We start from the raw sequence: 24,277 nt of genomic DNA, 5'->3' as shown, positions 1-24,277 counted from the left end.
ACTGATATGCAAACAACATGGATAAATCACAAAATCATTATACTGAGTGAAAAGAAACACAAAGGAACACATACTACTTGATACCATTTACTTGAATTTGTAAACTAAGTGAGACTAATTTGATTCTGCCTTTGTGGGGATGCAGCTAGAATGCATTGCCTGGGAATAGACACAAGAAGCTTCCTGAGGAATGGAAATGTTCTGCTCTGTGACAGAGATTGGTTACTCAGGTTAAAACTGTATGGCTAAGATGTGTACGTTTCAGTGTATAAAAATTTTTCCAGAAGAGATATAAATAATAATAATTGAGAAGGGAACCGGGAATAGGTAGTAGAAGTATAGCTGGACAGAGAATGGCAGGATACTGTGAACTGTGGAAGCTGAATAATGTATATATGGTGGGTTATTATAGGAGTCTCTTTGCTATGTCTGAAATTTCCATATTAAAAATTTTAAGAGGAGGTGTGGAAAGCAAAGCAAGAAATGTTTGGGTATTGAACTTGGCAGTATGTTGATGGTCAATTTAAAAATAAAGGATAAGGGCTTCCCTGGTGGCGCAGTGGTTGGGAGTCTGCCTGCCGATGCAGGGGACACGGGTTCGAGCCCTGGTCTGGGAAGATCCCACATGCCGTGGAGCAGCTAAGCCCGTGAGCCACAACTACTGAGCCTGCGCGTCTGGAGCCTGTGCTCCGCAATGGGAGAGGCCGCGATGGTGAGAGGCCCGCGCACCGCGATGAAGAGTGGCCCCCGCTCGCCGCAACTGGAGAGAGCCCTCGCACAGAAACGAAGACCCAAGACAGCCAAAAATAAAATAAATAAATAAATAAATTTTAAAAATAAATAAATAAAAAATAAAGGATAAAACAAATGAAAGCTTTTCAACTTTATTCCCTAAAATAAGTGGGGGTGGGAGAATGTTGAAAAGTTGGAGGGCTTTAGAGAACTAGAGATAAACCATATGCCTAAAATAAATAAAATAGAAGCAGCTACTTTATTAATTTGGAATTTAGTGGCAGTTTTCAAACTATTAAGAAAGAAGTAGCCTAGAAAAAAATGGGTGAAGGTTTGTCTCCTAATTGATTTGAATCCATAGTTTGAGATTTTGTCTACATTTAATTTTTTTTAAAAACTTTTTTTTAAATTTGCTTTCCATGTGAGGATTGGTACAAATGACTCTGAAAGGTAGGTAGGTTTTTTTAATGTACTCAGTCTGAAGGTACTGTTTTTTTGGGTTTTTTGGGTTTTTTTGAAGGTACTATTGACAGTTTATAATTAGTAGAAATGTAGGCCTTTAAATTATTTTAATGCTTTGTAAATGCATAAGGAGAAAAGGGAAGAACATTTATATGATACGAATAGCTTTTTAAGAGCTAGGTACTTGAAATGTGGCCGTAAAGCACCAGAGATAGAAAAAGAAGAGAAGAGATAGAGAAAAAAAGGAAGGGAATAAAAATTCTCTTGAAGAATGAGGGTAATCATGAAGTTTTTATACAGTGATGCCTTTAGAATATATATGTGTGTGTGTGTGTGTGTATGTGTATTTTATATATATATATATGTACACACACACACACACATATATATATATATATATATATATATATATATATATATATATATATATATATAAAGTAAGCCAGCTTTCTTAGGAGAACAAATGATCCAAATCATAATAATGTTAATACTTGCATATCTGTTTTCTCCTTTGATCCTTACATGATCTAAGGGTTAAAAACTAATATCAGGAGTTACAATGCAAAAATAATTTAATATTTAACAAATAACTAGTAAACATTTTATAATAAAAACTTAGCATCTGTTTTTTAGGTTGTTTTTTAAAATCCAGTAGACATGCATCTAAATTCATGTTTGCATTCTTTCTAGCTGCAGAAGATCATAAGTAAACAGGATGACTTGAAGACCACAGTAACTAATGAAAGAGAATGCCAGGTATGTGCAAATAAACTAAATATTTCCAGGCAGATGTTATTTACAGTAGCTTCTCTATTCTGTTTGCTCAAATAAGTATTCCCAAATAGTTGGGGAAACTAACAGTAACTTAATTTTTCTAAATATTTTAAATAGATTTTCTACATTCACATGATCCAGACCTCAAAAGACTCACAAGAGGATGTATGCAGGGCAGAACTTTCCTCCCCATGACCCAGGTCCTGGGCATTCTTCCAGAGATATTCCATGTGTATATAAGCATGTATGTAAATAAGCAACTAAACATTTCCATGTGTTCTTTTTTTACCATTTTTATACAAGCAGTAGCGTACTATACGCTGTTCCATACCCTCCCATTTTTTCTTACCACATCCGAATATCTCATTCTTTTTAATGGCTCCGTAGTACTTTGCTGTATGGATGGATGTACCTGTTGATGTAACCATTCCTCCTTTGAAAGATATTTAACATGTATCCAGTCTTTTGATATTGCAAATAACGCAGTTAATAATCCTGTAATCATATCACTTTATATATATGTGAATATATCCAAGGTGTAACTTCCCAGAAATTCACTTGCTGGGTCAAAAGGTATGAACATTTCTAAGGTTGCTGATAAACTTTGATAAATATTGGCAAATACCTTCTGTAGAAAATGAACCAACTTTCATTCCCACCAGTAACGTATATCCTTAAGTTTTCCATTGATAAGCTTTTTAATCAGTTGTAATTCCACAATTTGCTTTCTGTGAGATTTTCTTAAATTTCCAAATCATTTCATCTTTTAGAGCCCGTCTGCTTCAGATTTTGCACATTATCAAAATCACCATTTTTTTTTTATTTCATTCCCTTCGAGCAGCCCTGTGCCGGACTTGTTTCACCTGTGTCCGTGTCCTCTAACGGTGCCCCGTCCCCCGGGTGTGCACCTCCGCCGTGTCCTCAGCTCCCTGCGTGTCCTGTCACACCACCTGCCCCTCCTTAGGGTAACTGCTTCATCGTCTGTGTCCTCTGGAGCAAGAGCATCCTTCCTCTTTCTGAGGTCATGTGAGGGTAGGGAGCAGGCCACACGACCACCCTTAACCTCTGGTGCCAGCTGGCGGTTCAGGGGGCCCCCAGTATCACCTTGGGTCTGATAGTTCATTGGAAGGACTCATAGTACTCCCCGAAAGTTGTTAGGTCCGCGGGTACGGTTTATTACAGTGAGAGGATGCACGTTGAAATCAGCCAAGGGGAGAGACTTGTAGGCAGAATCCAGAGGTTCTGGTCATCCTCTCCCAGGGGAGTGTGGAAAGCGCTGACTTTCCCGGCAGTGACTGTGGCAGCGCACACGGAGTAGTGCCAGCCAGGGCCTTGGTGTCCAGAGACTGTTGGGGTCAGCCATGGAAACCTGGTTGGCTGTCCTCGTGGCCAGCCTCAGACTCTAGCCCTTCCGGAGGTCAAGCTGATAGCCCATGGCCCAAAGCCTCCGCCCCAGATCTCATTGTTGGACTACCTGTTGCGGCCCAAGGCCCCTAGGTAAACAAAGACACCTTCTCTTAGGGACCACCTCCTAGCAGCCCAGGGCAAAGGCCAGACACCTGGGTAAGGTTAATTCCTTCCTACACAAGTTGTATCTACATAGCCTGCTAAAGCACCAGGCATACCCTGTATACTCTGTAAATAATTTTTAGTGAATGAACAAATATCTAATCTTATGGATATAACACTTCTTTTAACTTTTTTTTTTAATAGATTTATTTTATTTATTTATTTTTGGCTGCATTGGGTCTTCGTTGCTGCACGCAGGCTTTCTCTAGTTGCGGCGAGCGGGGGCTACTCTTCGTTGCCGTGCGCGGGCTTCTCATTGCTGTGGCTTCTCGTTGCAGAGCACAGGCTCTAGGCGCGTGGGCTTCAGTAGTTGTGGCAGGCGGGCTCAGTAGTTGTGGCTCACGGGCTCTAGAGGGCAGGCTCAGCAGTTGTGGGCACGGGTTTAGTTGCTCCGCAGCATGTGGGATCTTCCCGGACCAGGGTTCGATCCCGTGTCCCCTGCATTGGCAGGTGGATTCTTAACCACTGCGCCACCAGGGAAGCCCCGGATATAACACTTTTAACCATTGACCTGTTCTTGGTCGTTAAGACTGTTTCCAAATCTTTGCTGTTAGAAGACACGATACAGTAAATAGCTACACGTGTAAATTTAAGATAGAGCTGTAAGAGTCAGGTTGTCAGGTAAAGACATGACTACTTGTAAGGCTTTGACCCATATTGTCTGGCTGCCTTCCACAAAGGTAGTAACAGTTTACGGGCCTGCCTGGCAGTCTCTCCAGGGTTGGTATCTTTTTTGTTTCGCTTCTTAATCTGTGTCAGTGTGACAGGGGAAAAGGTATGGCAGATTGTTTTTTAAGATAGTAATGTACACCATTCATGTTTCTTATTTTATAAATTTTCTGTTTCTTTTTTTTAACATCTTTATTGGAGTATAATTGCTTTACAATGGTGTGTTAGTTTCTGCTTTATAACAAAGTGAATCAGCTATACCTATACATATATCCCCATATCCCCTCCCTCTTGTGTCTCCCTCACATCCAAATCTTCTGTTTCTGTTCTTTGGGAATTTCTTTAGGGTTTTTCTTCATATACTTAAGAATATTAAGCTAGTGTCTGTCAAAATTATTGAAATATTTTTCAGATTTGTTTTTGTTTATGATGTTTTGGTTATAGATGTTTTTATTTTTAATGTAGTCATGTTTAGCTGTCTTTTTATTTATTCAGTTACTTTCATTCTTTAAAATGCCTTCCCCACATCAAAATCAGTTGTTAAATACTAACCTATATTATCCTCTGATTTAGTTGTGGTTTTATTTTCTTACATATAATTTTTTCATTCATCTGAAATTTGTTTCTTACGGGCATCCCTAGGGATATTTCATTACTTAACTTTTTTACTATTATAAATGGACTCTTCACCCTCAAGGGAAAAATTATTGCTGTTAAGCAGGAAATTTATTTAATTTTTAATGTTTTTGTACCAGTCTGTCTTACTGAATTTTCTTATTTTTTCTGTTGATTTTCCTGGTGGTTCTAAGTATAAAATTATCTCTCAATAATATTAATCTTAGTTTATTCCTTTATGTATTGGACAAAATTACCCCCCGAAATGTTTAGTAATAGTGTTCTTGGTAGACATCCTGATCGTATTCTAACCTTAACGAGAATACATCCGGTTTTGTGTTTTAGTGTGTATCTCCTGGGCATTTATATGGGAATTAAGAAAAAACTCCAGGCATGACTTCCTGCCCACACTTGTGTGGAAGTCCAGTTAAAATCCACATTTGTATTTATAGTGGCTATTTTATAAAATTAGTAGACACAAAGCCAAGTCTTTAAGAGTCAGTACTGTGGAAGGCTCTGTGTCAGTCAGCCCCGCTGGGACCACCGCTTCCTCCCCATGAGCCGACCCCGTGGCGGGGGGGGGGGGGGGGGGGTGAGGTGCGGGCAAGCCCGCTGCGGCCCCAGGGTCGTGGCCGGCTGGTTGCTGGATGGGTTGGGTGACTTGCCTGCGCTGAGTGTCTGCAGTCTGTCCCCTCCAGAACCTGAGGCTGCACTCGTCTCTGCCTGGCCTCCCAGGAGCTGTGCCCGTGTCCGCACGGCCAGTGTCGAGCAGAGACTGAGCAGGGAGTCCGCTTGCGGATGCAGCCCTGCTTACGGGCTGGGAGGCTGGGCCCCCGTCCCACCTCAGGCTCTTTTCAAGTCTGTCGCTGCCTTCCCCGGGCCAGCTCTGGTTCTGAGCTGCAGGTGGTCACGTTTTGATGCCCTGCCCTGCAGCCCTTGCTGGAGGACTAAACTGTGCTCCCTTTCCTGTGCTCCCATAAAGACCCTAGACCACAGCCCCCTCCACCCTCCAAGGGGCATTCCCCTCTCTGGGCTCCCGATCATCCTTCAGTTGAACAGTGCCCAGAAGGTTCTAAGTCCGGAAGCCTGAGTCTAAGCCCTCTGCCTGAGCCCACACGCTGTCTCGGAGCCTCGCCGGTCCCAGCCACCTTCTCGCCCACTACACCCAGGCTTTCATGAGTTCTCACCATGTGACAGCCAGCCCACCTGCTGCTGTGTCCGGGAAGTGGGGGCAGGACTGGGGAGCAGGCCGGACCGTCCAGTGCCTGAATTTCTCTCTCCAGATGCTCTTCTTCAAATTACTTGGTTTACGTTTGTACCCCCATTTGTTGTTTAGTTGCTGCTGATAGTCTTTTTAGCAGTTCTGTTTTGTTATTATTTTTGTTTATTTTATTGGAGATTTGAAGGAGGAAGAGTCTATGAATCTGCTTCTCTCATAACCTTGAATGGAATCCTCACCTGGTAACTTTATAATTAGGAAAAGCTAGTGCTTCTCAGATTTCTAGCGTTCAACAAAAGGTCCAAGACTTCCCTGCTTTAATTCTCTCAGTCCTACTTTATTAGAAAATGCCTAAGGGTCACATTTTAAAATAACTCATCTCACTATTCTAAGCTCTCTTTCTGGCCTGATCCAAAATGTCATTCACTGCTGAAGTCCACCTTGGGTCCTTTGAGTATTTTAGCCCTCATTGTTTTCCTCCTGCTTGAGCCAGGATGTAGAATAGTGTTATGCAGAGCAACAGACAGAATGGCTACATCTGTTCTCGCCCTCTTGTTGTTGTTACAAGAATCCTTTGTGGGTATTGTCCTAAGAATTCCAGGCTACAGGATCCATTTTTTGTTCTTGGTTATATAATTACTTGAAATTATTGTATCATTTTTTTATAGGAACCAACAGTGAAAGAACCTGAAATTAACACAACCCTTCAGATACATTTCTTTGGAAAAAGAGGAGAAAGAAAACTTCACTATAAAGAATTTCGAAGGTAAATGCAAATATTTATATTCATTTAGGGAAATTTTATAGGTAAGAGATAAAGAAACAACTGAATACATTTATTTATGTCCCAGAACTGCAGGCCATAAAACCAGATACAGTATCTCTGAGAGGAAAAACCTATGAAATGTAAAAAAGTAAAGTTACTATGCTCAAAAATACCTCTAACCTATTATGAAAAGTAGTATTCATTTTACAGACTACAATAATTATTCTTAGTAACTTACTGTTTGCAGCTAGAAGAGAGAGATGCCCCTCGTATCAGTTAGTTCTTAATTCACGACAAACCAGCCCAACTTAAAACAGTGACCATTCGTTATTGCCGTGAGTCTTTGGGTCAGCTGGGTGCTTCTCCAGCGGGGGCCAGAATCAGGCCTTCTAGACTGGACAGGCCCCTGCTGTTGCCGTCTGCTGATGGTTGGCTGGAGCTGGAGCTGGGGCCGGCTCTGCTGAGACGGCACAGCCGGGACAGCCCAGCTCTGCCCCCGCCCCCAGCCCAGGGGTCGGCAGCCCTTCTTTGTAAAGGGCCAGGCAGTGAGTACGGTCTCTGTCCTGGCTGCGCAGCTCAGCCGTCACAGCGTGAAAGCGGCTGTGAACAGTGCGGGCGTGTGGATGCGTTGGCATGTGGTGGGCGTGTCTGTGGTCCAGTCCAGCTTGCGGACGTCGCCGCGCTCACGTCTTCATCTGCAGGGAGGGAATCGCACTTACAGTCTGGCATTGTAAGCACCGCAGTGTTGTGTCCTGTTCACCTCCTCCCTGGCAAGAACAACTCCATGCGGAACCAGACCCTGTGCTCGCGGGCCTCCCCGCTAACCAGAGTCTTAGAACAAATACCAGAAAGCAGCTCAGAATGGTGGAAAAGCACCGATTTGGGAGGAAGGAGACGCCTCTTGTCAACTCAGTGCCGCTAACTAAAGACTGCCTGAGTGCATTCCATGTGCTGCTGTGTGCCGGGCTGTGCCTCAGACGCAGGGCTGGTCCCTCCTGGGAACCATCCAGTAAACGTGCAGAGAACATTTGAACGCATTCGGTCAGTGCTGTCACAGGTGGGCAGGGCTTTGGGCGGCACAGAAGGTCGCCTCTGGAGTGGGAGGTCAGGAAGCTTTCTGGAGGAAACAGCCCTGCGCCGACCTTGACAGATGAGCAGGAATCAGCCAGGGAGAGAGGGTCGGGGAGGGAGGCGCGGAGAACAGCACGAGGAAGGACACGCGGGAGAACGTATGGCTCGTCCAGGAATCAGAGAGGGCAGGCATGGTAGAGAAATAAACAAGCGTAAGGGGTGGGCCGAGGTGAGGGTGGAGGCCTGGGAGGCGTACGCGTCCTGCGCGAGGGCTCACGCGCCAGAAGGTCCAGCCTGAGTTACGCCGTGAGGGAGGCCCCGCAGGGGGCCCGCGCTGGGTGCCTGGTCAGATGGGCGTCACTCTGGCGGGATGGTGGGCAACGACAAGGGGGATCCGATGCGACACGAGGCCGCTGGGCTACTGCAGATGAGGAGTGACAGGAGCCCTGAACCAGTGGGGTGGCGATAAAGACTTTGGACTGGGCATTTTCAAGACACATTTAGGAGATAAAATTGTAGGGCTTAGTGATTGTTTAAAGTTGCTTCTAACTTTAATTTTCCTTAAAGGGAATAATTTCATTTAGAATTCTTACTTTAAAGTTTTTCTTAAAGTTTCTGTAATTAATGGGCCCTGTAAAATTTGTAATACCATTATGCAATTTAAAAAAAGATCCAATTAACAAAGAATGCTTTAAATGCAGATTTTCAGGGACTTGTCTCTTGGATGGAGCAGGCCGCCCCTAAAGTTAGCGTTACTGGGCTAGAATTCGGTAATCACAACGTGTGTCTAACATTTTGCGTAAGTTGTAAAGTAACAGAAAATAGCTTCCATATATTATATTATGAATATATAATATAATATAATATAAAATTATATATATAATTTTTAACTGGTCACCATTATAGTGGCCAAATTAATCATTGAAATTGCACAAGAAGTTCTTTCAGTATGTGTTATGTGGAGCTTATAGTTTTGTTTTTATGGGAGTATAACGTATAATCCTTCCTTATAAAAAGATGTTTGCCTTTTCTCTTCTGACCTTTGTCTTAGCATCCTCTTTACAGCTTGTCTGATAAAGGATATTGTTTTATAAAGTACAGCTTATAAGTCTCAAGGAAAGGCAGGGAAGGTGGCACAGAGTTAGTGTGTCGAACCAGACGAACAGGCACCGGCACAGAGCGGGTAGACACCATCGCCAGCTGCCTGGGTAGTCTGAGCATCAGTATTTTTTCCCCTGAACTATACATATGCTGATAAAGAACTGAATTTTCACAATTAAATTACCTGTTGATTTCATAACAATGAATAGACACCAAAATTCCAGGAGATAGAACTTAAATTATACTTTAGCTTTTACTGAAATGGCTAAGTGGTATTTCAGCTGGAGAATCTGACTAGCTGTAGAAGTAAAAAAAAAAAAAAAAAACAACAGAAAAACCCAAACAAGCAACCAATTTATCCACATGTTCCCTCAGTCACTGGTAAGTTTCTCTTGACACCAGATGGCATCTACTAAGTCCGTCTGTCCCTCTGGTCACCTGGGGGGACTACTTCCTTGAAAGCCCACCCAATGCCCCCAGCCACCTAGCAGGCAACTGCAGGACCACCTCTTTCAGAAACTCTGTGACTGCTCGAAACTTAAAGACAAACCTGGCTCTGAATTTCACCTCTCCAATGTCTAGTTACATGATCTATTATAATAGTTAATACCTGCATCTCCTATAAGCTTGTGAACAGCCTCACGGAGTGGGTCTCATCATCACCATCTCACTGGTGAAGGAACAGACCCGACACTCAGGTCCAATCGCTTGTCCATCAAATCACACTTAGCAAACTGTCAAGTTCTGCACTGGAACCCAGGTTTGTCTAAATCATAAATATGTGTTTTTTTCAAAATATAATATTGTTTCTCTAAATGAGAAAACTAATATCTCTAGGCAAATACCATAGTTAGCTACCACAACACTAACTCTTGATTGGTAAACTTGCAAATTAGTAGTAAATACTCTACAAGACACCGTGGCCTAAAAAACCCAGATAAGCAAAACAGATTTTTCCCGTTGTTTCCAATTATGACACTGTCTTCCAATTAAGACACTAATTTATAAACTATTTAATTTGTTCAGGATGCATTTGGTGGCCTTTTGTACTGTAAATTATTCAATTCAGGTATTTATGTCCAGTATCATGTCCCAGACTTTCATGTCATGACAAGACGTGTAATTTGAGACAAGATTTTATCATTAAGCATATTTAATGTTCTTCAAAAGTAGTATAATTAGTTAAGATGAAAGAGCTTAAACCAGACAATGGATAGTTTAACAACAATTAAGTTTATAATATTTCAGCCTCAGGTAGAGCCCAAAGAAAAAGAAAAAGGAAAGGAACAGTTAGTAATGTTTTTATACCATATTTTCTACTTCCCTTATCACTGTACACTCATTTGCAAGTAAAACACCCTTTTAACAATCCTTATAAGAATCAATTGATGCCATCACAGTACCCAGTAGAGTAAAACTCAGTAAAACGGAGGACAAAGCGTATCAGTAAAAGAGTTAGTTGATCAGCCCAAACTTGAAATGCTTCAAATTTTAGATAACATTCTGCTTTGACCCAAAGACACACGGCATTGATAAATAAATTCATGTATCCAGTACATTCAGAAAATGTTGTAGGAAACCGATTCTTACCTATCACATAGGTAGAAGCCTGAAATCAAACTCCCCCTTCATACTTTTAAGGTCTGCGGAATAAATGCAGGCTCTAAAGCAAGTAAATTTTTCACAGTGACAGTACTTCTCCCATTGAACGAGAATACCCCTCTTTTGCTCCCCATGTATATTTCTGTTAAATTGTGACATGACATGTAGGACAGATCTTTTAACACGTGGAAGGTACGTAAGGGGATCTGCAACGTATTGAACCTCATGGAGGTGCTGCGTAGGGTGCCTTCAATCCATTTACAGCACTAAGGTGAAGCCATGAGTTCCTGACATCCATCTCAAACTTTAACATTTAGATTTATGGAGAACTTACAGACGGAGGTCCAAGAAATGGAGTTCCTTCAGTTCTCTAAAGGTTTGAGTTTCATGAGAAAAGAAGACTTTGCAGAATGGCTCCTTTTTTTCACCAACACTGAAAATAAAGACGTTTATTGGAAAAATGTGAGCGAGAAGCTGTCTGCAGGAGAGGTTGGTGCGCCTTTTTATTATGCTCATGATGAAAATGAAACAACAAGTTAGACGTGTTTATATAATTCAATAAAGTAACTTCCAAATTAATCAAGACTAACCTACTCTCTGTTATATTGTGTGATGCATGAAATGATGATTGCCAAACTGTTAATAATGATTAATGGACAGTGGTGAGATTTTGAGTGATTTTTTTACTTTATTCCAAAACAATTTTTTTTGAAATAGGCATGTGTTTTTTTTCTTTGTTTTTTAATTTCCCTCATTATGTGTCCCACTACCCCAAATTAAAACCCAGACCTCGGGACTACCCTGGTGGCGCAGTGGTTAAGAATCTGCCTGCCAATGCAGGGGACATGGGTTCGAGCCCTGGTCCGGGAAGGTCCCACATGCTGCGGAGCAACTAAGCCCATGTGCCACAACTACTGAGTCCACGTGCCACAACTACTGAAGCCCGCTCGCCTGGAGCCCGTGCTCCACAACAAGAGAAGCCACCACAATGAGAAGCCCGCGCTCCGCAACAAAGAGTAGCCCCCGCTCACCACAACTAGAGAAAGCCTGCGCAGCAATGAAGACCCAATGCAGCCATAAATAAATAAATAAATAAATAAATTTATTTTTTTTTTAAAAACCCAGACCTTATTTTACCTCTTAGTGGGCATGTGTTTTTATATAATTTTTTTAAAGCTATCTCTATAATGAGGAAAAAGATAATAAAATGTAATGAAGATCTCATTTATAATTGCAATAGAGATATATAACAATTAGAAATAAATTTAACAAGAAATATATAGAAAAAACTTGAAAGCCTTGACGGATAGAAAAGAAAACTTATCTAACTGTAGAGACATCCCCTGGTGTTGACTAGAATGTCTTAGTATTATAAACATAGCAGTTGTCCCTTACATCAGTCTGTAAATGTAATGTTGTACAGTCTGAACAGCCTAGGTTTGCTGCAGTTTCACATTAGCCCTGGAAGCCCAAGGCTGACACGGGAGAGCTTCCTTCTCAGTCATGCTGCACATCCCTTGTGGGCTGGTGGGAGACCCTGCCCACGCAGTTGCTGGGGGACCCACACTCTCCGAGGCTCCGCCCCTTTGGAGCTCCCCCATCTGCTAGAAACACCAGTCTCAGAGGCAGGAAAAGAAAGGAGTGAGTCACATTCCAGCAATTAAATCTTTAGGCCTGGAAGCATCACACTCGGCCACTGGCCAGACTGATCGCATGACCGCACATTACTGCAAGGAAGCCAAGCAGCGTGGTCCTGACATGTGCAGGTCTCAGGAGAGCACCAGATACTGGTGACCACCAACAGGCATCCATAAAAAGGCCTTGGATTCTTGAGAGGGAGCCAGACAAGCCACAAGTCTGTGTGAAACTGCTGATAAGGGGGCAGGGGGTACATGGAAATCTCTGCACCTTCCCCGTACTTTTGCTGTGAACCTAAAACTGCTCTAAAAAAATGAAATCTTTAAAAAAAAGAAAGCTGAGATATTAAAATGCGTCACCAAACATTGGAACTAAAACAGTGTTACTGACAATGAATTTGACAAATCAGTTGAATGGAATATTAAGTCAGAAATAGATTACAAATACAGAAATTGAGTATGTGTAACCTCAGATTGCAAGTTGGTTGGGTAAAAGAAGAACTATGAGTAAATGGCACTGGGGTAGCAATTCACTGGTCCTCTGAGAGAGAAAATGAAGGTAACCTCTACCTCACTCACTACTCTAAAATAAATTCTAGATGGATCAAAGAATTAAATGTTAAAGAGAAAACTGAAACTGAGTATAGAAGAAAACTTGTAAACAATGTCTTAGAGTGAGGTATATATACTAAGAGAAAACCTAGAAGCTTTCAATGAAATTGATTAAATTACTACCTAAAATGTAGACGTCTGTTGCCTCCCTCATCCCCCCAAAATTATAATCAAAGTCAAAAGAAGAAAGTTAACAAAATGGGGGGAAATACTGGCATCACATGTAATAGACCAATTTCTTTAACTTACAATGAGATCTTAAAAAATCAAGAACGTTGAAGGGTCTGACATTCTACCCTACCTAATATAGAAGATGGGATCTCAGATATCAATGCGTTAATTACTAAAGTTTCTGAGATTTTGTCATTTGCAAGTTAGCCTGTGCCACTTGACGGGTGCCAGCAGAAGACACAAGCCCGTTGGCTCAGAGCCAGAGAAGCTTATCGTTTGCAGCTTAGAGGCAGCTCAAGCACCACGTCTGCGTCCGCCCCCTGCCCCCAAGGCTCACGAAGTGGGTTCACGCTGCAGCCAAGGAGCCTGGGTCTTTCATGACGGACAGTAGGCACGGCTGCCCTCTGCTCCGAGGGAGACGCCGTCTCTGTTCAAGGCTGTTCACTCTACAGACGTCCTGCAAAGGCCGTCTGGAGCGGAAGGGTGGCTGGGCCTCTGTTCACAAGATGCGCAGAAACGCCAGAGACCCTGGAGAGTTGCCTCCTAGTAACAGGTCACCCGCCAGCCCCTCAAGCCCCGGAGCAGAAATCCACAGATGACGGATGCGCATAGAAGTGCAGAGTGCTTACCTTCACTCACAATTACAGACATGCAGGTTGCAGCATTGACGACAAACCATTTCTCACCAGCAGTGAAGCCAAAATCAGAAAGGTGGCCCCGGTGCCTGCTTTGAGACCACGACGTAGAGAAACAGCCACCCTCCGACGTGTGCTGCTGAGAGAGTACGGCGGGCAGGAGACGTGGAGGGGGCGCCCGCCGCGGACAATGGGCGCCTGTGCGTGTTTGGCACGAGGAGCGCGTCTCTGGAAGGACACAGAAGGGGTGTGTCACAGGGGTGACAGAGGAAAGGAGGCTTTTCGTTTTTTTACTTACTGAATTGTTGGATTTTTTTTTTTACCATGTATGCATATTACCTCTTCAAAAAATTAAATTTAAAAAATAAAAATTCGACAAATTCACAAAATCTGAAAGCAGTGAAACTTGAATCAGCCTCACATGTGCAGAGGGCATGGTCCCGAAGGTCTCCACAAAGAGAAAGTTTTTCAGGCAGGGAAGAATCTACTTTCAAAATAAGAATTTTCATACTTTTCTTTTTTTTTCAGTGGAAAAACTAGGTTCTTTAACTTATTTCTTGTTTAAGTGCATAGGTTTTAAAATCAGATGGGCCAAGGGTCAAGGCCTGACCGTTGTGTTCAGTAGCCTTAGAGGATGAACGTCTCCCCGAGAGGCCCCTGGCGGCTTAGCGAGGCCCCGACTGTGCACAGAGGAGAGGGCAGGTCCCTCTCACCCCAGAGCCCCGAGCTCCCCGGGCGCAAGAGCAAGGAGGCGGCCACACGACAGGATGCATTCGTCTCCTCGGGCTGCCACAGACCGGGGGCTTAACAGCAGTTCAAGGCGGTTGGGTGTCAGCGTGGTCAGTGTCTGGTTTGCTGCAGACGCAGCCTTTCCTCCGCTCACGCTCAGACCAGAGGCCCTGGTGTCTCTCCCTCTTCTCATCAGGACCCCAGCCCTCTCAGAACAGGGCCCACCCCTGAGACCTCGCTCAGCCCTAATGACCCCTGTCAAGGCCCCCTCCACGCACGGCCACGCTGGGGGTTAAGGCTTCACGTAGGACCTTTGAGGAGATACAGCGGGGCTGTAACACACGCCCCCAGCCCCACGCTCGCAGCCCCGGGGCCCCCAGCCGTGCGCTCCCGCTCACACAGTGCTCAGTCTGCACGGTCACACCCAGGGGCCCTGCACTTAACCTCTTGGGGTTCCTCCTAATCTCTAGAATCTATAGTTGTATTGTTATTCTGCATCTCAGATTTTTCAATAGACTTGCTTAGAAAGATGTAAGTGCACAGGCTTTATGACAGAAAAGAGGACTCACGGGTGTATTCATAAAATTATTTAATGTGTTTACAAGATTGTAATAAAAACTCACTTTGTTATGTTATTAGAGCATTAGTTTGGATGAGTTCAAGTCATTTTGTCACTTTGCGACCCACTTGGAAGACTTCGCTATTGCCATGCAGATGTTTAGTTTAGCTCATCGCCCCGTCAGACTAGGTAAGTTATATGAATCACTTAACTTTTATCATCTGTAAACAGTATCACTCTGTTCTTCACCTGGTTGATACCAATCAAGGGACCACTTACCAGAAAAAACAGTTGATTGGCCTTTCAATGAATTCAGTGTGGTTATTCCAGATTTTCAACAATTTGTTTAACAATTTATTAACAATTACTTTTTTGCTTTTACTTTTACCTTTCCCCTGAGAAGTAGAAGGAAATATTTAAATATCTGTATTCAAAACTCTGGTTACATTAAAATAGCCTGCTGACATTTCTCAGCCAAGTTTATCATTTGAACACATTCTTGATGAGTGTTTTTGTTCTTGTTTTACTTCCCAAATGATAAATATATAGATTTGTGTTTACTTCTCAAACAATAAACACTTAGACTATTTTACATTGTTGATGAGTTTTTATATTTTCTCCTTGTAGCGGAGTTTAAGAGAGCTGTGAAGGTAGCAACAGGACAAGAACTCTCCAACAATATTTTGGACGCCGTCTTCAAGATCTTTGATGTGGATGGTGATGAGTGTCTCAGTCATGAAGAGTTTCTTGGGGTGTTAAAAAACAGGATGCATCGAGGTCTATGGGTAACAGATTTTGAGTTTTTAAATAGTTACATGTTTATATGTAGTTAAATGAATGGAAGTAAACCTAGAATTTGAGCAAATGTATAGTCTTAAATGGAGTTTTCATAATTTTTAAAGAGATTATAAGCTATAGTTACAACACTGAAGTATCTCCTACAGATGGGATCCCCCGTTTTTCTTTGCTTCTTTTTAAAATAGTCTGAATCAGGAAGCACTACTCAGAAGTCAGAGCCTAGAATTTTACTTTGGGCTTTGCAGTTAGACACCTAGACTCAAACCCCAGCCCTGTCACGTATTAACTGCCAAATCTTGCAAAGCCACTTAATTTTTCTGAGCCTCAGATTCCTCATCGGTAACGGTGAGAAACTAACAGAATCTACCAGAAAGAATTATTATGAGAGTTAAGCATAAAATAGTTAATGTAGTGGCTGAGACACTTGAAGTAAATGTTAGCTCTTATCATTATTCACTCAAATTCACATATTGGTCTATAACTGAGGGACAAATCAAACTCAAAATTTTGTTTAGCTTAGAATCTGCTAGAAACACTCATGAAAGCCGTCCGCAGGTTGAAAACAAGGTTCCAGGAGATGATAAGTAGGTAGTGAGTCCAGAAGAAAGGCAGGAGGGAGAACAGGAGAGAGACTGCGGTGGGTTCATGTAAACAGAGCTGTTCACTTACAGCTTAGAAGAGCACATTCATTTTCCTGCTGCGGACATTATTTACGGAAAATGAACAAATATGATTTCCACCAGCAGACGTGATTTACAAGCTTGTGGTTATCCAGCACCTCATAGTTAATGATCATATTCCTGGAAATTAAACCAGCCTTTCCAGTTAAGAGTTTCACATATCCGGCAGCCTCTTTGCCGTTTCTCAAAAACGTATTAAAGAGAAGAGCTTCACATCAATGATAGGAAAAGGACATAAATATAATCTGAAATCGACTTTTGCTTCCACTTGGTGGATTTCCAGCAATGCTGTGCATGTGGTCACCAGGAGCCAAATGTTTTCTAACCTTTGCTTTCTCCTTTAACTGAGAGAAAAATGATAGCCACACAGTACTTGTGTGAATTATATTATATATCACTATATTATTGGGTTGGCCAAAGAGTTCATTCGTGTTTCCCCAGACGAACTCTTTGGCCAGCCCACTGTTTCTTCTTAAGGCTTCTCATCAAGTATATTGTGACTTATGGTTTCTTTCTTTTTAATTTTAGCCAAGGTTAGGTCAAAGTTTTAGGCTTATAATTTTTGTTCCACATAGCTAACTGAAGTTCACCAGAAAACCAGAAGCATTATAAAATATTATAAAAGGAAAACATTATGAAATAATTACATTTTACAACCAACATATGAAAGAAAGCCACACGAAGTCTTTGTTACCTTGTTGGGGAGGAGCCTCCGTTCTCTCGGGACCCTGGGGGACCCGTACTCACGTTCACCTCTCATCCTTTACCTTGAGTTTACAGCCTCCTGCAGTCACCGTCACAGTGTCATCACCTCCAGCCCTTTCTGGAGGAACGTGGGGCTTGTGCAGCGACAAGCGCGTGCGAACCGGGTTTAACTCGCAGACCGTGACCCTTAGTTTTCATTTTTGGTTAACAGGTGCCGCAACAGCTCAGTATACAAGAATACTGGAAATGTGTGAAAAAAGAAAGCATTAAAGGAGTGAAAGAAGTCTGGAAACAAGCAGGAAGAGGTCTTTTATAGAAAAACAACGTGGGAATTACATTGCTCCAAGGGTCGGAACTTAGGATGTCTTAACGTACTAGATGGTTATCTTCTTAAGTCTTCATTGATCTCCTTTGTAATATAAAGGTGCCTTGTATTTGCTTTCTGATTCAATAATTTCTTAGTAAGATTTCATTACAGAACTTCGTAAAAAGAAAGTATTCTTTTACGAAAACAGACAGTGGACTCTGTCCAAAGCCTAGGATTGAAGTAACGCTTTGACTTTGATAAGATGGGAAACCTGGTCATTCACCGGTGTCAACAACAGCAGCACAGCACGTTCTCTGGAGCAGTCAACAGGTGCACAGGATGAGTCACTGACGTGAGGCCAGGATCAATTCTGCAGTCCTGATGCTCCTAGTAGGGCAAATTAAGTTAAAACATTTCAGGTTTTCTTATCTGTACCTTACATCTCATAGACTTCTTGTACATTTTATTTCAGTGAGCTGTATGTTAGTTGTCTTTAAAATAATATGTAAATTTCAGGATTCTGGAGTATTCTGGAAACAGAATAAAGTATTTATAAAGATAAAAAAATTACTGAGGTGCATTTTGTTTTATATGTACTGTTTAAAACTACATTTTGGGGGGCTTCCCTGGTGGCACAGTGGTTAAGAATCCGCCTGCCAATGCAGGAGACACAGGTTTGAGCCCTGGTCTGGGAAGATCCCACATGCTGCGGAGCAACTAAGCCCGTGTGCCACAACTACTGAGCCTGCGCTCTAGAGCCCGTGTGCCACAACTACTGAAGCCCGGGCGCCTAGAGCCCGTGCTCCGCAACAAGAGAAGCCACTGCAATGAGAAGCCTGTGCACCGCAGCAAAGATCCATTGCGGCCAAAAATAAATAAATAAAACAAATAATTTTAAAAAAATAGTGTGATCGGGAGAAGCTTGATCACATGATGAGGGTTTATGGGTGCATCTTTAAAATGGTACTAGACATTAATTGGCATTAAGTATAAGATGGCATATTTTAAATATGGCAAATAATTATTTTTTAATATGCTTCTCAAGAATAGTGCAAATATTTAAAACATGTTCCACTCTCTGGATAAACAGCTGATTCCAAGACAGGTGCAGGCAAACCTTGGAAACATTATGCTAAGTAAAATAAGCCAGACACAAAAGGACTAGTATGATTCCACTTAACGTAGGTCCCTAGCATAGGCAACTTCATAGAGACAGAAAGTGGCCTAGAGGTGGCCGGGGGCTGGGAAGGACGAGGGATGGGGGATTGCTGCTTAATGGTTACAGAATTTTGGTTTAAGGTGATGGAAAATTATGGAAATGCATAATGGTGATGTTTGCACATTTAATTAATGCCACTGAATTGTGCACTTAAAATGGTTAAAATGGCAGTCTTTATGTTTTGTGTGTATATACATATATGTATCCTTTTTAACGTAATTTTTAAAAATAAGTATTGTAGTACACCAATAGATGCTGAATTGTTTATGTGGGTAAACTATACGGTATGTGAATTATATCTTAAGCTTTTTTTTTTTTAATATTTATTTATTTTTGGCTGCGTTGGGTGTTCATTGCTGCGCGCGGGCTTTCTCTTGTTGCGGCAAGCAGGGGCTACTCTTCATGGCAGTGCGTGGGCTTCTCATTGTGGTGGCTTCTCGTTGCGGAGCACAGGCCCTAGAGTGCAGGCTCAGTAGTTGCAGCACATAGGCTCAATAGTTGTGGCTTGTGGGCTCAGTAGTTGTGGCGCACGGGCTTAGTTGCTCCATGGCATGTGGGATCTTCCTGGACCAGGGCTCAAACCCTTGTCCCCTGCATTGGCAGGCGGATTCTTAACCACTGCGCCACCAGGGAAGCCCCTTAAAGAAGCTATATTTTAAAAACAATGTATGATATGGACAAGGTTAACCAGGGGGTGAATAGTTGAGAAAAAGTACGTGGAAATGACAAAAGCCAAGAAGGGATTCATATCTACTACATCTTGGTTCTCCACCAAGTGAGACCTAATATCCTTTCCCCACCACCATCATTTAAAAAAAAATTTTTTTTGTAATGCCCTTATACTATCCTGAAATGAAATTTATACGTAACATAACCTTACATATTTTTAGTAACATAAAGCACTAACCTATATTTTTTAATTTACAATAAAATAGCATATAATCAATATGCACATGTTCAGACACTACTTTACTAAAAGAACCACCGGGGCCCACACCACCGTTTGCTCTGTCTGTGCGTCGCTTCCATCCTCTCTGGCTGCGCCAGGCCCAGCGCAGGACCAGGGAAGTGCTGCTTGGCTGCCACCGGGATCAAGGTCCACCCCTGGCCAATCACGTGTGCCCCGAAGGGTGGCTGTCTGTACGAACGCGCAGCTTCCTTGACCCCCCAGGGCTGGAGGGGGCAGAGGAGGATGCTTATGAAAAGGGGGGTGCTGCTTCCTCCCCACGTGGAGAGTCTAACGGCTGAGACCAGTTTGGGGGTCTCCGGGGGCACGCAGGGCTATGACTCAGCGCCAGAGATCAGGGGCGATATTCAAGAAGTCGGCTGCCCACTGAGGACTTGCTCCAAGAATTCTCCATATGTAACCCTTTGTCACCAGTATATTTGAAAGTGTTCCCTAAATTAACAGCTACGGAAAAGATTCTCATTTGATTTGTATATTTTATTTTCTCCTCCTTTTACTGGGGCACGTTGTGGACTTTCGTGAGACTTGGGTAAGCAGAGAGGAGCCGGCCAGGCCCTGTAGCCCCTTGCCTTTTCCCTTTGCTAAGCCTCCGAGTGTCCCGTATCCTGCCACCCCCTCACCTCCGCCCGGGTGCTGACGAGCGGGGGGGAAGGAGAAGGGAGAAAAGGCAGCACCTGCCCTGCGGTGCGGGCGCCTGAATCTCCTCTCAGTGACCCGTGAGGCCTTTCTCCAGACGCCGCCCTCTCTGCCGACCTCGTACCGAAGGAAAGCACAAGGTGAGCAGCTGAGCCGACCTCCGGGACCTCGGTCAGCCCGGGACAGAGGCTGGAGCTCAGCGGAGGGGACCTGACCTCTGGAGGGCTGTTCAACTCCACGGTCTCCCCGCTCTCCTCCTAAGCGGCAGGTATTTCCCTCTAAATGGTAACGCTTACGTGGATTTTTAAAGAGATTTCCCCGATCTTCCCTAGGGAGGTAACAGAGCAAACAGCAAAATCAGAGTTTGATGCTAAGAAGGAAACAGAGAAGTAGATAAAGGCAGCACAGGGCAGACGAGGAGCTAAGGTGTGTCTAAGGGAAACGGCACGTCCTCAAAAGCTGGGGGCAAACTGACACCAATAGCATCTCGGTGCCGTAGAATAAATGAGACAGAAAGATGAGATTCAGGGAGAAAATGAGGAGAACCCTGCCCGTCCGGTGAAGTAGCCCCGCAGCTCCTTTAAAATAAAAGAACTGCAACACAAATGTTCCACAAGATGGCACTCTTGCTTTTCCAAAATAGTTTACCTTCCTTCAGCACCAAGCGTGACCTTTAACAGAAAAACCAAGCAAATACCCAGAAAATTACAGAGTATTTCAAAAATGACTTACTTACTGAAGGAGCCCCGTAGGAGACTTTGGCCGGATGAGCCTTGGTTAAATATCCACCAGCTCGTAGAGAAATGAACACAGGGCGCTACCATGGTGCCCATTCACATGAAATTTGTGTTTGGTTATGTTCAGTGAGGAAGGAAATTAATCTTTGGAGTCTCTAGGTGACGCATTGTATTTGGAGTAGGTTATTTCTTCAGCAGCATCAGTATCAAATCTCTATTGAACCTGCTCTATCCAGTGTACTCTGCGAGGTGCTAGTCTTCCTTGTATGGAAGCTTTCTTTCCAAGAGGATGAAACGGGAGAAAATATTTTGCTTATAACGTTTATAACACGTGGATTTACATAATATTTAGACATTCAATCTTGGGAGAAAATAGTATTAATTAATAACTCCTTTATGGTTTACAGCATGTCATACAAGCTCTCCCCAGTGACAAAATGTTACAATCCAAAGTGAATTGAAGGAATTTTCATTGCAGCATCATTTCAATTAATACAAATTTAATTTGTATTCATTTGAACTAGCTTGAATGTCCAGCACCATGAGAGTGGTAAATAAATTGTGCTAGAGTTGTACAATGGAATTCCAGGCAGCGGTCAACGTGATGAACGGGTCAAATTAAGTTCCGTGATTTTGCTAGTTGCTAAGCTGTTGTCTCTGTTCCCAGCCCTCCCTCCCTCCCGTACACAGTCAGCCTTGTGATGCTGGGTTGGGCCATGCTCCCATCTGCTGCTGTCCTGCCAATGTCCCCAGAGCCCCAGCCGGCACCCTAGCAGCCCTTGGTACCAGTCTCCCACTGTTCTGGTTGCTGTGAACGTCCCGGCACTCCCAGAACCAGATCACTGTGTTCTCCCGGAGAACCAGGACCACTGGCAGGCGTCCCTCACTAAGCAGCCCGGGGCCTTTCCTGCAAGCTCTGGGTCCTAACACGCTGCCCCTCTTCCCTTTGTGCCCCAGCCTCAGGGGTGGGGGGCTCTTCCTGCAGGTGCTTCCTCTGTGGGACCTCAGTCCCCTTTGCTGTTTGCTTCTCTAACACCTGTTTAACCACGTCCTTGTAGTAAATTTTCTCTGTCGAAATACTTAATGTGAATCCTAACTGATAAAATGACCATATGTCAGGAACTACAGATACACAAGATAGGTAGACGAGCATACGTATATTCATACTAGTATATATATACACAGTAGATGTATAGGTTCATGTATACATACAAGTACATACATACATATTTTTACATATACTACATATATACCTGTATATCCATACATTGTATATAAAATTTCATCTAGCCCTCCCACCGTGAGATTGATGCTATTATCCCTGATAGGCAGAAGAAACTGAGTCTCAGGGAACTTAGATAAATTCCACGATATTATATAGCTAACAAGTGAGGAAGCTGGGGCTTGAATCCAAATATCACTGACACCACAACCCATCTTTTTTCCACTATGCCCAAGTCAATTTATCCTTACTAGTGTTCCACATCATGGTTCCTTCCTAGGCTGGTCCACAAATGTTTCTTCACCTCATAATATAAATAAGCTTTAACGCTTTTCTAATAATACTAAGAATTTCACCACCATATACAAGACTGCTTCTGTGATCAAAGTTGTGGGGAGTTTGAGAAAACTGGGGGGAAAGCATGGACAGCCCTAATTCCAGGTTATGTCAATTAATATGATTCAGTGCCTCTTCTGTGCCTGACTATGTGCTGGGCTCACCATGGAAGCAAAACAGACCTAGTCCCTCTTCAGAAAGCTCACAGTCTGGGGAAACTATCTTTAATTAAATAATCATACATAGGCGAGGTAGCTGAGTGTATCATACAGGGGTTTAACATAGAGAGGCTGAATGACTACAGGGCAGTTCCAAATACTGACACCCCCTCACACACACACCCACCTACACACGCATAGACACACACTCAAGAGCTTGGCCTGTGCCCCTCTCCTGTCTGGAATGGCGTGTCCACTCTGCCTTTGTTTGCCAGAAACTTGTCAGTTCTCAATCCAGAGCGATCATAGAGAGATCACAGCAATGCAGACAGTAGAGCTGCGTAATGTTTCCTAAAAACCTGTTCTTTTCTGGTAGGGAGTCAATGTTTCCTGAGGCAGCAGCCAAGCCCAGGCTTTCCCTGTAGCCTAAATGCCGTCAGTAACACGTGCCTGGACCGATCAGTGAACCAGTGGCCCGGAAGCTTTCTGGGGACAGATTCCAGATGAGCAAACACAGATCTAACCAAACCAGAAACTCTTGCAGTCATCAGGGTCAGGAATCTATTTGTCATCCCACCGTGACAGCTAAGTCTCTGGACACACTTTTTGGCTGCATTTCATTAGTCAACAAACAGATCATTAGTCAACTACACAGCAAAAAAGAAAAAGGCCTGGTGCAGCCAAGGTCCACCGATGGATGTTCAAATTAGTGGGAGAAACTTTGCAGAGAAGCAGGATATTTGCATAGCCTCAAAGTACCTCCCCCAAAATTGAACAGATGGCCACAAAGTCCTTGACATTCCTCCCTGCAGGAGGTAGAATTTAATTGCTTTCCCTTTGAATGTGGCTGGACTTGACGACTGTTTTCTAATGCATAGTGCAGGGAAAGGGAAATTGTGACTTTACAGTGGACACAGTACCTTAAGCAAGTGATGAAGGCTAATGTCAACAGTAAGCTTGTCGACATCACACCCACCTGCAATGATGAGAAAGGCACACATCTCTGTGCTTTTCTTCCCCAAATCCATAACCGCAGTCTAGTCATGCGAAAACATCAGACAAACCCAGATTGAAGGACATTCTGAAAAATACCTGACCAGTAAGTACTTTTTGAAAGTGTTTTTCCATGCAAAGCAAGGAAGACAGACTGGAGGAGACTAAGAAGATGTGGCGACTAAATGCAAAGCGGGATTCTGGGGCAGAAAAGGATATTCGTGGGAAAACTGGTAAAAATCAGTCTGTAGTTTAAAGTGTTGTATCCATGTTAATTTCTTAGTTTTGATAAATACATCACGGTTTTATAAGATGTTAACATTAGGGAGGCTGAGTGAAGGCTCTATAGGAACTCTACTATCTTAAAAACTCTTCTGCAAACTTAAAATTGTTTCAAAATAAAAAGATTAAAAAAGAAAAGGGCGGAAAAGCCACCATAAACTGGAACTCATCTCTGCGGATGGATGGAGCGTTTCTGATGTTTAAGGGACGGGTAGTGGAAATGTTACTTTTACATTCAGTAAAGTCAAGGTCTGGGGATAAGTTGGTCCTGTGAGATTGGGACCAACTCCTTAGCAGCCAGGCAAGGACAGGGA

General features: G+C 43.1%; 1 protein-coding gene across 2 annotated transcripts in view; it reads left to right on the top strand.

The window, feature by feature from the left end:
- Positions 1–17,955, top strand: part of MICU2 (mitochondrial calcium uptake 2) — an 87,983-nt gene extending 70,028 nt beyond the window's left edge. For both annotated transcript variants that reach the window (XM_068526747.1, XM_068526746.1), the window contains 6 exons: positions 1,885–1,950; positions 6,709–6,806; positions 10,898–11,069; positions 15,004–15,112; positions 15,551–15,708; positions 17,318–17,955. In XM_068526747.1, coding sequence (XP_068382848.1) covers positions 1,885–1,950; positions 6,709–6,806; positions 10,898–11,069; positions 15,004–15,112; positions 15,551–15,708; positions 17,318–17,422 — 708 coding nt within the window. In that variant the 3' untranslated portion in view covers positions 17,423–17,955. The remainder of the gene's footprint in view (positions 1–1,884; positions 1,951–6,708; positions 6,807–10,897; positions 11,070–15,003; positions 15,113–15,550; positions 15,709–17,317) is intronic.
- Positions 17,956–24,277: the final 6,322 nt, after the last annotated feature.

This window comes from Eschrichtius robustus, chromosome 18 (assembly GCF_028021215.1).
Source record: "Eschrichtius robustus isolate mEscRob2 chromosome 18, mEscRob2.pri, whole genome shotgun sequence".
Lineage (NCBI taxonomy): Eukaryota > Metazoa > Chordata > Mammalia > Artiodactyla > Eschrichtiidae > Eschrichtius > Eschrichtius robustus.
Note: the sequence above shows the minus strand (reverse complement) of the source record. Positions and strands in the feature narration are given on the sequence as shown.